General features: G+C 39.4%; 1 protein-coding gene and 1 long non-coding RNA gene across 12 annotated transcripts in view; one reads left to right on the forward strand and one right to left on the reverse strand.

The window, feature by feature from the left end:
* LOC131383061 (uncharacterized) overlaps positions 1 to 12043 on the reverse strand; it is a 211685-nt gene extending 199642 nt beyond the window's left edge. For 4 of the 5 annotated variants that reach the window (XR_009212784.1, XR_009212782.1, XR_009212780.1 and 1 more), the window contains exons 1-2: positions 11833 to 12043; positions 10547 to 10592 (exon numbers count right to left, since the gene is read on the reverse strand). This is a non-coding gene — a long non-coding RNA (uncharacterized LOC131383061). Of the gene's footprint in view, positions 1 to 10054; positions 10091 to 10546; positions 10593 to 11832 lie in introns of those variants that run through there. The other variant, XR_009212783.1, reaches the window with a different exon arrangement.
* CABCOCO1 (ciliary associated calcium binding coiled-coil 1) overlaps positions 12040 to 15613 on the forward strand; it is a 105996-nt gene continuing 102422 nt past the window's right edge. For 4 of the 7 annotated variants that reach the window (XM_032170378.2, XM_058436279.1, XM_032170360.2 and 1 more), the window contains exon 1: positions 12062 to 12137. In XM_032170378.2, the coding sequence (XP_032026269.1) occupies positions 12063 to 12137 (75 nt within the window). In that variant the 5' untranslated portion in view covers position 12062. Of the gene's footprint in view, positions 12138 to 12175; positions 12271 to 15613 lie in introns of those variants that run through there. The other 3 variants (XM_032170352.2, XM_058436278.1, XM_058436280.1) reach the window with 3 other exon arrangements.

The raw sequence follows: 15613 nt of genomic DNA on the forward strand, positions 1-15613 counted from the left end.
TTTTGGTGTGGATGTCCTTTCTGTTTGTTAGTTTTCCTTCTACCAGACAGGACCCTCAGCTGCAGGTCTGTTGGAGTTTACTAGAGGTCCACTCCAGACCCTGTTTGGCTGGGTGTCAGCAGCGGTGGCTGCAGAACAGCGGATTTTCGTGAGACCACAAATTCAGCTGTCTGTTAGTTCCTCTGGAAGTTTTGTCTCAGAGGAGTACCCGGCCAAGTGCGGTGTCAGTCTGTCCCTACTGGGGGGGTGCCTCCCAGTTAGGCTGCTTAGGGGTGAGGGACCCACTTTAGGAGGCAGTCTGTCCGTTCTCAGATCTCCAGCTGTGTGCTGGGAGAACCACTACTCTCTTCAAAGCTGTCAGTCAGACAGGGACATTTAATTCTGAGGAGGTTCCTGTTGACTTTTTGTTTGTCAGTGCCCTGCCCCCAGAGGTGGAGCCTACAGAGGCAGGCAGGCCTCCTTGAGCTGTGGTGGGCTCCACCCAGTTTGAGCTTCCTGGCTGCTTTGTTTACCTAAGCAAGCCTGGGCAATGGCGGGCGCCCCTCCCCCAGCCTCGCTGCCACCTTGCAGCTTGATCTCAGACTGCTGTGCTAGCAATCAGCAAGACTCCGTGGGCATAGGACCCTCCGAGCCAGGTGCGGGACACAGTCTCCTAGTGTGCCGTTTTCCAGGCCCGTTGGAAAAGCGCAGTATTGGGGTGGGACTGACCCGATATTCCAGGTGCCATCTGTTACCCCTTTCTTTGGCTAGGAAAGGGAACTCCCTGACCCCTTGCGCTTCCCGAGTGAGGCAATGCCTCGCCCTGCTTTGGCTCGTGCACAGTGCGCTTCACCGACTGTCCTGCACCCACTGTTTGGCACTCCCTAGTGAGATGAAACCGGTACCTCAAGCAGAAATGCAGAAATCACCTGTCTTCTGTGTCGCTCAGGCTGGGAGCTGGAGACTGGAGCTGTTCCTATTCGGCCATCTTGGCTCCACCCCCCCGATTGGAGATTTTAGTCCATTTACATTCAATGTTGTTATTGATACATAAGGACTTATTCTTGCCATTTTATTTGTTTTCTGGTTGTTCTGTGGTCTTCTCTTCATTCTTTCTTTCTTGTCTTCCTTTTTGTGAAGATGATTTTCTCGGGTTGTATGTTTTAATTTCTTGCTTTTTATTTCTTGTGTATCTGTTCTAGGTTTTTTGATTTGAGGTTACCATGAAGCTTGCAAATAACATCTTGTAACCTATTATTTTAAACTTATGACAACTTAACACTGATTGCAGAAAAAAAAAAAAACACAGAGAAACTAACAAGCAAGCAAAGAAAACTAATAAAAGCTCTACAGAAAGACCTTGGTTGTAGGTCTGCAAGTGAATGGAAGGGACAGGGTCTGTGTACATAGCAGTGGCAATCTTAAACTCAAGTGAATTTTCCTTTACCCCCACCATTCCATCAATTATCCCTATCCAAGTTTAGTCATCCATCTGAGAAATGAAATTGTGAAGGTTTTCATATTATTTTACTTCCTTTAATGGTGCAATTATACAGATTAAAATAGATGAGAGAAAACAATTTTTTTCTTTTTTTTCTTTTCTTTTTTTTTTTTGAGACGGAGTTTCACTCTTGTTGCCCAGGCTGGAGTGCAATGGGCAATCTCGGCCCACCGCAACCTCCAACTCCCAAGTTCAAGTGATTCTCCTGCCTCAGCCTCCGGAGTAGCTGGGATTACAGGCATGCGCCACCACATCTGGCTAATTTTGTATTTTTAGTAGAGCAGGGTTTTATCCATGTTGGTCAGGCTGGTCTCGAACTCCCAACCTCAGGTGATCTGCCCACCTCAGCATCTCAAAGTGCTGGGATTACAGGCGTGAGCCACTGCACCCAGCCAAGAAAACAGATTATTTGGTCATTGGACTATTTATTTCCACAAAACGTGCAATATTCCTTAGCTTCAGTTAAAACAAGTATGTGCACAATCTATGTTTTCTATTTCCTTTTGAATAGTAGACACCCCTCATTTTCAGGGATACATTCCAAGACTCCCAGTGGAGGCTTGAAATTGCAAGTAGTATTGAACTCTATAAATACTGTTTTTTCCTACATATATATGCCTATGATGAAGTTTAATTTAAAAATTAATCACAATAAGAAAGTAACAATGACTACAAAATAGAACAACTATGACAATATACTGTAATAAAAGTTACATAAAAGTAGTCTCTCTCTTTCCCTTCACCCCACACCAAATATCTTATTGCCCTGCACCACATGTATGAAGAGCAAAACCATGGAAAAGGGGGGATTACTGTAGTTGCCATTTTAGAAATCCACGTCCATGTTTACATCACTGGAATTTACCCCATTCATCTCCCTTGCTAATGTTTAAAAAAATTAAACTTCAAAGGTAAATAAATGAATGTGTTATATTATTTATATAAATTATTGTCCACAGTATATCTTAATGTATTTATTATAACTATAAACATATATTTACTTATTGTAACATACATTTGTTTATCATTATAAAAGCTAGTGTAATGAGACTCTTCCAGCCACATCAGTCTCAACATCAAATTTATTTCAATATTCTGACTTGGTTTCATAGTACTAAAATGAATTTTTGAACTACATAAGTAATTACAAATGATAGTTTGAAAAAAAAACCGAAAACCTTCCGTAGTTGTCTCAGGATACACTTCAATTAGGTAATTCAGACCTTAAAATAAAATCAAGGTTTAATCACTAATTGCATCCCAGCTTTTCTCCAAATAAGGCAGGCAAAAAGCACCTAAACCTAATAACACTAGAAATACCTTTAATATCACACTATATAAATATGTTATAGGTTCCCTTGTTAATGAGTTGCCAATGATTCCACTACGATGTGAACATATAACCACCAGACATACTTGATTCTACTCCATGCTATACTTGAGCTGTTAAGCAATTTTATGTAAACAGACATGCTAAGGCCTGAGTTTTTTTACATCATGAAAAATTAAAACACTCTTAGCCAAGGAAACATTTACATACTGTTCAAATGCATAGAGACGAAAAAACATTTGCACATCTGCAAAAAGTACCTACCTAACACAGTTTAGTAAGCTGGGTCCCTCCAATATGTTAATATGTGGACTATAATATATTTATGTGCTTTTAAGTATAGTATGAAAATATGGTTAATAATAGATGCTTTAAGAGCTAATAAATAATATCCTGGTGATCCGTATTTATAAATACAAATACAGTTTGTAAGCTACTGCTTTGAGACAGTACAGTGTATGTAACTTGGGTTCTTAATCAGATAGTCCTGAATTAAAATTCTATTGTCTCTACTAAATAGCTGTGTAATACTGGGTAGATAATTAACTTCTTTAAGCCTCGGTGTCCACATCTGTTGCAAGGTTTAAGAAAGAAACACACAAAAGACACTTAGCCAGAATGCTAGTTATGATAATAGCGATGATACACTTTGCTCAATTCTCATCTTTTGTCTAAGGCCTATCCTGATTGTCCTATTCAAGACTGCAACATACCTTGATTTTCTTAACCCCACACTTCTGATCTCCTCAATCTGCCCCATTTTTCCCACTTACTAAACAAACTATTAACCATAAGCCCATAGGATTTCCAGCTTTAAAAAAATCACATAGAATTAGGCTCTTTGTAGATCTTAACTTCTCAGAGTCACAAAGACAGGATGCCTTCCAAAATAATAATTAGCAAGTTCGTAAATCTTCAGATAGCATATAGATTTTTCAACTCATCAGAATAGAATTTCTGAGAGGACAGAGTTTTTGCCTCTTTTGTTGACAATGCTTAGAATAGTACCTGATACCTATACAGTAGTCCATAAATATTTGTTGGATGAATGCATGATAACAGGAAAATGTCTCAGTGTGCATTTTCAGCAATTTTACCTGGTCTTAAATTGTGAAAAAAAATTCTTTACTCCATTTTTTTTGTTCCTGATTCTCAGTGTAATAGTATAATTAAGCACTAATCACTAAAGGTGGAGTTAAAAACCAGGCCTTAATAAGGAGTTTGACTCTCCATGTATGGATAGAACCCAAGCCAGCTTCACTGGTGTCCCCCAGGATTTAGGGTTTGCATAAGGAAGAAAGGGACAGCTCTCTGGGAAAGACAGAAGCTAAAGTCTACAATGTTTCATCTAGCATATGCTGCTGCCAGAGAAAAATTATTGCAACATTATGTGTCCACAAGAAAAATGGGCCCTTCTTTGTCCAGTCAAGGAAGGAACAGCAATTTTGCCAACGGTTTTTAGAATATGCAACAGTAACATGAAATCAGAAGCATATTCTGCTCTGCTGTCTTAAGCTGTCCTTGGACCCTGTACCAGTGACCATTGGAGTCTCCCACTTATGGAGTCCATCGAGTAGTCTGACTCTTCTTGAGTATGGCCCAAGATTTGATGGGAAGGCTGCCACATCAAGAATGGCCAGACATTCAGGAGAAGACTGCCCAGGCAAGAGCAACCCATCAAGCCTTTAAGAAGCTATAGTTTAAACATATCTCCACTACCTAATTGATCTGCTGAATTGCAATCAAGTTGCATCAGTCAGCTTTGCATTTATGGCCATGGCGTCAATTTAAGTCTAATGCTCAAAAGGGAAAAAAAGTCTCATTTCAGAGTGTCATTTGTCTAGAGGATGTAGGTCCCAAAAAGGGCATTGTCCTAGTGACCTTCCTAGTAATTACAAGGGTAATTCCTGAGCAAAGCAGAATCTACTGGAATTCTGTGGCCTAATCTCATATGACTCCTGATGACAGCTGTGTGATCTCATGTCATGGTGGTTTTGACTCAGATGTTCCATTTGACTCCATTTTCTCTCTCCAAAGTCTGAACATCACTTCTGTTCTGCCATCCACCTTCCTTTCTTTTCTCTTTTTTAACTGTCTACTTTTGTTTTTCTGTGCAAACAGAAAACAGTTTGTATTCCTTAGCATAAGGAACTGTTTAAAAATTTTCTGAGAAGAATCATCAATGTTACACGGAGATAGAGTAATTTTTCCTAAGGTTTCTCAGCTGGTCAAACATATCCCTCAACCTTCACTATTCTAACTTGCACCAAAGCTATGCCTATCTGTGTACCAGTGACCATGAGGTGGCACCATAAGGGGCATGATGAGACTATCATCAAAACAACAGGCTGGATGGAGACCAACTATTACCCACCAAGAGGCTATGATTTCCAGTTTCAGAAATATCATATATAATCTTCTCATGCTCTTTGCAGACCTACATTTCCAGCACACATAGGCAAACTGTCTATTTCCTCCCAAAATTAATGACTTCTATTATTATAAAATAAAATAGAAAATGGCTAGTAAATCCTGTGATCATTTGTTACAATCTTCTGAAAGCTGCACAATGACACCCTGAATTTCTCTCATGTATATGCTTAACCTAGCTTCGAGGCACATGAAATGCGTTTCATTCAAAAAGAAGGCACATGGGCCTTTTAGCTATGTAGAAAAATAATATTTAAATTTTTCCTGCTGGTCACAGTGGCTCATGCCTGTAACTCCAGTACTTTGGGAGGCCAAGGCGGGCGGATTACTTGAGGTCAGGAGTTTGAGAGTAGCCTGACCAACATGGTGAAACCCCTTCTCTATTAAAAATGACAAAAGTTAGTCAAGCTAACAGGTGGCATGCTCCTATAGTCATAGCTATTCAGGAGGCTGAGGTGGGAGAATCACTTGAACCTAGAAGGCGGAGGCTACAGTGAGCTAAGATTGAACCACTGTACTCCAGCTTGGGCAACAGAGTGAGACCCTGTCTCGAAAAAAAAAAAAAAAATCCATGTATTGTACTAGAAACAGGATTAACCACAGCTACAAGAATATTTTCTACTGCTTAATTTACTTTCTTCATCATCGTGCTCTACCATTTATTGGATGCTTATCAAAGCACTGTAACAGATTCTGTGGAGGGTAGAAGAAATCATCATAACAGCTTCTGACACTAGCAAGTGGAATAAAGCTGTCTCTCAGGTGAAGTCTTTGAAGGCACCAGAAAAGACCTTCTGTTTTGAAAATATAAGCCCCACAAGTTGGCAATCCTCTATTAAAACCTCGTTCATTTGAGCTGCAAAAGAATTTTCCATCTTCAAGAGTCTCCTAGTACTAAACAAAACGAATGCCTCCTGGTAAGTGCTAAGCCATATCATCTCATACTTTAGTTATGACTATATACCTGGGTTGATAACCTACAAGAGAAACACACTAAATGGATTAGCAATTATTGTGAAGGCCTTGGGGAAGTGGGGAGTAGGGGATGAGAGGAGAGGCATTGAAGGAGAAATAGAAAGACTCCAGAGATAAATTTCATCAACCCAGCCGAGGTCTTGAGCACTCCACACAGCTGAGGTAGCGTGGCATAGCGAGCAGAGTGGGCGGGCTGCAGAATCATAGAAACTAGTTAATACCTGTGCCTGCCTGCCACATACTTAGCCATGAGACATTAAGTCAGTTACCTTGGCCCTCTGAACCTCAGTGTCCTCGTCTGCAAAACAAAAATAATACTATCTACCTCTTAGTGCAAGTCTGCTGATTAGATGAAATAATGCATGTTATTTCATTTCCCTGGAATTATAAATGTGCAAATACACCAGAAATGTTTAATAACAGTAATGCTTTGTATTTGCCAAGGTGAATGTCTCAGGCAATGAATTCTTTGGGAAATTATATCACAATAGAATTTTCAGAGATGAAGCTTCCTTGGAGATTATCTAGTGGCTTTTAAACTTCTTAAAGCTCAAAATCCTTCCTTCTAACAAAATTTATAAGAAGCTGTTATGTAAAACAGGTAAAACTAGAACTGCTATTTTTCAAAGTTGGGGGGGGTGAAAAGTGGTGCAGAGAAAAGGGCAATAGTTGTTCAGTCGAGGCACTTCCCAGAATCTCCTAGAAGAGGTTTCTTCAAAAACGTCTTCAAAGAGCAATAGAGTCCCCTGCCATTAATTAAGTGGCACCCAATGACTTTTAGGCAGTTTCAGAAGGAAAAAAGAAAAAGTCTGTGAAACCGTTTGATCATACATATTTTGCAAATTTAAAGTGCAGGATGAATTTTGATTTTTACAAAAATTCTTTATGGCTAGCTCAAATCATCTGTTTAAATATCCCGCCTATGCTTTAGGAATTTGGGTCAGTCTACCTTGGCTAACATTCTGGAAACAGGGTGCAGTGTTTTCTCAGCTGAAGTATTTTCACATAATACATATGTCCCTGCTTAGGATTGTTAACTTGTTTTTTGCATTAAACTACCAGTTCACAAACATGTATCAGTGACCTAAAAGTGGTTTGCTGAAGCACAAAAAGAATGATGAAAATACTAACGTAAATACTGCCATAAAGAACAATCTGTAAATGGAAATAATAAGACTCGCGTGCAAATACAGATTATGAATCTAAATGTGCTGGGACAAGTGAATGTGTGAACGACACGCATTCTCACAAGCAGCAGCCCCTGCCAGGTATACTCCTCCTAGTTTCCAAATTCACAACATCCTACGACATGGGATAGGTTTTACTGGGAAAGGTCAAAGCTTCAAGGCCAGGATCAGCAAGAACAAAAAAGGAAGGCACTGTTGTTTCCCAAACACACCCTAGCATCTATGGAAAGGTTTGCCAGGGCCCAGGAACTGTTTTTTTTGACTTTTTATAGCACAGATTTTAAATGAGTCTTGTCAACAGGGGGACTATACTACACAGTCTGCTTGACATTGGAAAGTTAAGTTTTGGGGAACCACCAATCTACACAAGTTGTCTGAGACAGCCAGCTGCTTAAGACGGATAACACAGGTCCCATGGGTAGTTACAGTCCCCACTGTCTGCCATCAGTCCTGAGGGTAATTGGGTGCAGCCCCTCCAGCTGGAGAAAGGGGTGGGATGGGGTGCAGCCCTACCTAGGTAATTGTGCAAGAAATCCACAATAAGTACCCAGGGTCACTTACAGACAATACTGCTCACTGCACAGCAACTAAGCAGTTGGCAATAACAACCGTGTTGAACAAGCCAAACATCTCCCTTATTAAATGTTTTGGAGTTAGTTTTTGCTAAAATCAGTCAAAGTCCCAGCAGGGAACAGCACAAATACGGTAACTGAGGAGAGCTTGTTAAAGGAACTGTTCACAAACAGGTAGGCAGCCATAAGCAAAATCAACAGCAGCAGGAGGAAGCCATTACCACCTCTAGTCCTGAAGAGGCGAGGGGAGGGATGGTTACCGAAACCCCAAGACGGCTCTAGCTGTGGAAGGGGCTGAAGGACAGAAGGTAGCCTTCAGGGCGTTTGGTGTAGGTATCCAACTACTACTAATCTGTAATCCTGCAGAGACGGGACTGGGAGAATAAATACCCTGATCTCACTCTTCCACCTTCCAACCCCCTGGTGATGCTCCCATTGGCAAAAACCCAACCACAAGTCAGAGGGCAAAGAATGTGGCAAAATCAGCTGATGAGGCCCATAAAGGTTGGCACGAGAGCAAGCAGAGATGGGGAGAGAGTGGATATGAGGGGCAAGCGAAAAGTGTCCACATACTAAGAAAGACAGGAACCAGTGGCAATTTTGGGGAGGTCGGCTTAGGAGAGCTAAGGAGTTAAGAGACTGATTACAGAGCTGGAGTGGGTGAGGAGAGATGATAAGAGAAGGACTACTTTTTCAATATTTTGATCATGAAGGAAAGGAAAATGTCACAAAAGTATCTTAAAGACATCTCTGTAGTAGGAAAAGATAGTATTGTCTGGTTTGGAAAAAGGACTTAAGTTTCATCTGAAGAGCAGAAGGATCCATTTTAAAGGGAGTGACTAGAGAAAGAGGGACAAACATATGGACCTAAGATGGGAAAGGACAGTTTTGAAGACAAGTATTTGTGTTACATAAATATTCTCAAAATAGTATTATACAAAATGTTTTCTGGAAATCATTATCTCACCCTACAATAATTACTCACTCTTAGAATGTATACTATGGTATGTTTACTATATCATGTCCTAAGTGTGTTTTATTAAGGTAAGACTTCACAATGTTCTCACATATGACCTGAATGGACTACATACTTGGTTTAAATGAGAAGATTAGATTTAAGGATTAGGTAAAGGTTAAGAAAACTTTAAATACATTTCAAAATTGGTTAACTATTGGAATATTTTCTTTGCTAAAAATAAAATATGTAACCAAAAGCCAAGGCAATTACTTATAAATTAAATTGCTTTTCATCTTTTTTCATTCTACATCTATCAAGTTTCACGGATCTCAAGGCAAGAAACAATGCACTGTCTAAATTCGATCTCTAGAATGATGAGATCTCTCATTACCATTTAGGGGCATACTGAATTGTTTCCTACCTGATCTTAAGATTATCATTATCTATCACTTAATAGATTGAAGACCTCAGGAATCACAGTGTTTGAACTACCAACATGTCATTAATCTCATTAATGGCATTATTTTGTTTATTGTTGAAGAACCTCATCATATTTAAAATGAGCCAGAGACACAGGAACCATGAAGAATGGAGTAGAAATGTTTACCCACCCTAAGAACACAGTTAAAATCTGTCAGTATTCATTGCCAAATATTGCCACACCGGACTGTCAATATCCATTATAAAATTATCTAGCCCCTTCTTGAGCGTTTTCCTGGCATTTAAAAGTAGGCTTTATTTTAAACATCCAATACTTGGTTAAACTGGTAAAACTTTGAAAATGCCCCTCTTCAGTAGAACCTGATTTTATTTATAAAGTGTTGTGCTACTCACAGGTTTATGGATATGTCGATTGGAAAACTTTCTTTAGAACAGGAACCTGAATTCAATTGATCAAGTAATATCAAGCTATCCCACATTTCAATGTGATGTGGTAAAAGTCAGTGGTCTTTTAAAAAAATAACTGTGAACTAGACCCATATGCTTCCTCTTCTCTTCCAGTCCTAAAACAATAGACTAAGATAACAAATGGAATTTTGCAGGCTTTGGTTAGAGGCCTTTATCTTCAAAAGAGATCTAGGAAGGAAGACTTAACTTACCTTTCCACATAAGAAAGTATATCACCTACTGAGATTTGTCTTTCTTGTTGGCACCTACCTACAAAAGAAATGGGAGGCTAAAATCAGCTCAACTTGTGCAAATTAAAAGTAACCTTCAGGCTAATGGGTTTTCGACATCACTTCTTACTGAGCAAAACATTTGTGTCCCATAAAATTAAATTACCTCCTCAAAACTGACTTCTCTAACAAATTACAACATTAAATTTTTTAAAGTAAAATTGTAATTCCTACAAAACAATTCCCCTCTCCCTGAGGTAACCCTCCTATTACTGTTAGAATTGATTCCATCTTTAATGGAGTTTTGCATCTAGTTCTGGGGTCCAAAACCAAAAACAGGAGAAGAAAACCTAAAAACTGTCAAAGAAATGGCAGCAAAATTAAAGGCCTGAAAAGTAAACCAAATCTTTGAGAAAACTGGAACTCCACGTTAGAGAAATAAATGCTTTATCATTTTATCAAACACTAAATTCAAGGAATATGGTAGAGTCCTTACCTTGAAGAAGGTGACCAGCTATTTTCAATTTCTTTGGAGTGGCGATCTGAAGGAAGCAATGAAAAAGATTAAGCACTGTAATGAGTGGTGGCTTTTGTACTAACTCTAGCAATCACTAAAAAGTGACTATTTTCACCAATTGAAGAAATTTTAATACGGTTCTACTGAAATGGGGTTGTAAGTCATAAACGTATTGTTCCATGCATTCTTTGTACTGAGAACTAAACTAGCTCCTTCAGAAGTGAAAATATTAAGGGAAACAGTAAAACCCACTTGAAAAGATGAGCCATACATTTACAAGACTAGAGACGACTCATAAACACAGGTTGACAGTACAAACTGTATACTTTGAACTATGAGACAATTTGAAGGAAAGGCACAATTATCATGAGGTTATATAAAGCTAATGTGTTACATTTGGTCAAAAGACAATGGGCTAATATAAAGCAGAAGTTCATGATGAAATATTATCCTGGCAGCTGTGTACAATATGGACTAACATCAGGAGAAGCACAATAGTAATACTAACACTAATAATATCAAACACAGACCACTACTAGGTGTCAAGGCTGATATAAACATTTTCATATATATATTAATCTGTTAAATCCTCACAGTCATGTTTTGAGGCCAATACTGTTATTTCATTTAACAGATGAGGAAACCGAAGCACTTAAATTATGTCTGATTTTCACAGGAAGTGTCCTGCATAGCAACCTCCATGGAGGTAAATACAAGCCAAGTACATTTCATTTTCAAAGCAGGCGTTGATCATCCAAAGAAGTCAAGAATACTCATGTTGCTGTGTAATATTTCTTATTGTTTTTAAATGTTTTTGTTGTGGAACACTTCAAACATATGCAAAAGTAGAATAGTACACTTTCTTTCTAGTGTACTATTAAGTGTACTATTAAAGATCGAACCCCTTCCATTCACATGCCTAATCTAGATTCATCTGCTATACCACCACACATTTCCTGTGCCCCTCCCTCATTATTTTGGAATAAATCACATGTTTTATATCATTTCATCATCATATTTTTCGGTATGTATCTCTAAAAGATAAAGACATATTTTTCCCTCTAAACATGACCACAATACCATCACGATACTTTAAAATTTACAATGATTGCTTAGTATCAAACATCAATCAGTGGTTGAAGTTCTGATAATATATCTATTTGTTGAAACTTGCAATGTGCTAGCATTAGGTACTTTGACATATATCATTTCATTTAAATTACTTCTACTTGAATTGCCTTTTCCCCACTTCCACTCCTACTAACAGGAAAGACTGTCTCTCTCAGAGGATTCAGGGCCTCAGTAGCGGGCTGCTGTCGGCCTCTCTCCCGGTCTCCTGCTCCTCAGCGCAGTCCTCAGCCCTGTACCCGGCGGGCGGGCGGAGGCTGGGGCCCGGCGCCGCCTTCCGCTGGGATCTATTCCCAGGCACAGGGACGCCGGCCCCACCCCAGTTGCCTAGGTGACGAGGGGCCGCTTCTCGGCCGAGATCGCGGGGATGTCGCAGGGGACGACTCCCTGGGGGCCGACCCCAGCAGGGCCGACCCCGGCGGGAACCACGCCCGAATCGGAGGTACGCCGCCCCTTTCCCTTCCCGGTACCGGTGCCGGTACCAAAGACCTCCGAGCGCTCATTCCCCGTCCGCGGAGTCCGCGGCCGAGCCAAATCCGGTCTCTGAAGAGGCGCCGCACGTCTGGCCCCGGCTGGTGAGCGGCCCGGGAGGGTGGCGGGTCTGGGAGCTGCGCTGGGGTCCCCGACACTCGCTGCAGCCAGGCTCCCCCCAGCTGGCCCCGGCGCGCCGTGCACGGTGCCAGCGGGTCTAAATGTATGAATTCTTCCACTGGACGGCTCCGTGCCCAAACGCCCTCATAACCACGCGCTTCTACCGCAGGTTTTGTTTTTTGGGTTTTTTTTTTTTGGTTTTTTTTTAATTCTAGGTAAAATAAGTGATCTCAGATTTTTAAATGGGCCAGTCTCTTTTTGCAATTGCTACTAATTCTGTAATGATTACAGTGTTGCGATTGCTCAAAAAATGTCATGAAATAATAGCTGTTTACTGGTGATGGACTGATTAATATTAGAAGATTGGTGTTTGCATTATTTTGCCATTTTTCTAAACAAATAAATACAGATCGAAGGACACTGGCTGGAAAATCTTCTCTGGTTATGGCTTTAGTTGCTCATCAGCTTGACTTTAGGAAAGTTATTTAATCTCCTTGGACACCAGTGGCTTCCTGTGTGACAAAAGGTTGATCTTTAGGCCCCTTCCATCACCAGCTCTCCATAATAAATGGGTTTTAAGTAACTTTACTCATAAACTTAATATCCTGAGATTTTAAGAACACATCTGCCGTACCAGATATTACAAAAAAAATGTTTAAATCTTTGCACACAGAGTCTGTTATAATTGTTCCTAGAAAGTTTTTTTTCCTTCGTTTTGTTAAGGCTCTCAAGGTGAATAATCATGTCTTAATTAACATTGCTTTGCTTGACTTCCTTATTCGTTGGTCTAAACAACATTCTTTGTGCAGAAGTGTTAGCTGCAATTTTATAAATGAGGAAACACAGAGAGCCAGTAATTCCATGCCTTGCTCAGAGATATGTAAGCTGTTCCCAGTCGAGATTCCTACCAATACTAAATGCAGACCACTAAGGCATGCGGACTCTCATATGAGCCTTTTGAAATTATCAGACATTAAAAGTACATTTCAATGTGATAAACTGGTTACTAAGCCTATTACTCCCTTGTGATCTCTAATGTAAGTAATACAATTTCGAAAGTAGCACAGGAAATTTTCCAATTAAATTGTGTTATTTAAATATATACCAAGCTTAAGACAATGCACAATTATCAGTGTACACATACACATGCTCACCCACGTAGATCATGTCGTTTCCAAAAAGACTGATCATTTGGGGGTTTTAATGAATCTGGACTTTAAAAAAATACATAATTTTTTAAAAGATATAAAGAAGTGCTATGCTTCAGGAAAAAAGAAATCATTTTATAATGGTTGAGTCAAATGAATGAGCTAGTTATAGACCTTAGATGATTATCTACCCTCGGATTGTCAGCTTGCACATTTGTCAACTTCTTGGAGGGGCAGGTATTCTCATGACATGCAATTCAGGATGTGCTCAATCACTTAGTAACAAACAGAAGAAATCAAGTTGTAACAGGGACTCAATTAGCAGTGCTCATTTACTAAGATAACATGCTAATTCGCTGCTTGGTGGAAACTCCATTTTCCGTTTTAATGAAAGTAGAGTTTCTGTAGTTCATGGGGAATATAGTTGATGCATAGAGCAGTGTCATTCGTTAAAACAAGTCCTGCCTGCCACCCATTTGTGCTGATTGGGGGTGTTGTATGTTAGATAGAAAAATGGCAAGATTCTCTCCTGTGGTTTGTTCCCAAGGCCACCACTTTTTAGGTAAATACTGAAAGGTTCTTCTCAGATCAGATTCTTTACAATGTTGATCCCCTAACAGCTAATCGCTTATGGTGTCATTTCTAATAAATTCTGTATCCAAAATTACTTAGCCAGTAGCCCATGTAGTCAACTGAGCCAAGCAGTTCTGAATTATTTCATTTCTTGCCAAGTCTATCAGAAATAAATCATAAACTTTCGGTAGTCTGATATTTCCCATTTGTTGTTTGTGGCCAATACCTAGAATAGAAGTAATTATCCCAATCACGTAGTAGGCATTCAATAAATTATGATGACTAATTAAAATCATGGATGGTCTGAGGCGTGCCAGGAAAGGTGGTTATCTACTCTATGAGTTACTCTATGAGTTACTGTGAACAAGCAGATATGAGATGCAGATCCAGGGAAATAACTTTTTCTGTGACATTGAATAAGTCCTGCTTGCCAACCTTCTGAATTCAACATCCCAAATTCTTTAGTAATATTGGAGGAAATGCCTCCCTTTACATGGTAAAACTAAACTTTTGGCAGATATCTGTGTGAATGCATAACAGAAAAAAATAACAAAAATCTGAAAATAAACGTTTGTTATGCATAGACCTGTAAGTGAAAGGAGTTTATAAATGTGTACTTGGAATTCAGTGATCGATTTTGTATCAATAATTTGTTCACATACTGACTTTCTTAATATCCTCAAAAATATCTAGGGAATAGAATCATAAGTAGTACACTTACAAGGAATATAGTTCAACTTACATCAGAGACCTAAAAGAAAACACAAGTGATTATTTCCCAATAGCTTCTTCTGAATAATGTCTCTTAAAGTGTTACCACATTACCCAATGGGTGACGATTACTCAGTGCATTCACGGCTTTATCAGGACAGGATGCTTACGTAATTTTGAGGGGAAAGATGATGTAACCTGTCTAGGAGATCATCAACATGTCCTGCAGCAGGCCATAGACAACTCTCTCTACATTGGGTGGTCCCTAAAGACATCAGAAAACAGACCCCACTCCATCCTTACAGAGAAAACTCAGGGCTCAATTGAGCAGCAAAATTATCAGTTTCCTGCAACATCAGTGTCATTCAAGAAGTATTTATTGAAATTATGAATAATTCAGTGTAAGTGAACACATTGTGATCACATAGTACAGATCAACCTATGCAGGCTATGGGGACAATGCCAAAAAAGTCACTTAAAATATTGTTGAGAAAACAGTACTAATGGACCTCAAAATGTGAGTACACGGTAGCTGTATCAGACACTTAGAACCTGTAGCAAATTCTGGCTGTAGCATGGAGATATTGACAAACATTTAGGCTTGTCATTCTTACTGTCGGTCTTTGGGTTTACTGTCTTATTTAAGACGTCCTGCTTCTCCTCTCCCTTCTATCTTCCTCCCTAGATGGTACAAATAATCTTCAAAATTTTTCTAATATTTAAAGTTTTATTTTACTATAAAGTTTGGTCTTTAGCAAGTCTAGAATTTTTTTATATTTGAAATGAGGATCTAATTTTATTTCCTTCTAGAAGTGAATTACTGATTATGTCAGCTTCATTTACTAAATAAACTATCTTGTCTCTTCCCATTTAGAACAGACTGACTGTTGCTATC

This window comes from Hylobates moloch, unplaced genomic scaffold (assembly GCF_009828535.3).
Source record: "Hylobates moloch isolate HMO894 unplaced genomic scaffold, HMol_V3 SCAFFOLD_3, whole genome shotgun sequence".
NCBI lineage: Eukaryota > Metazoa > Chordata > Mammalia > Primates > Hylobatidae > Hylobates > Hylobates moloch.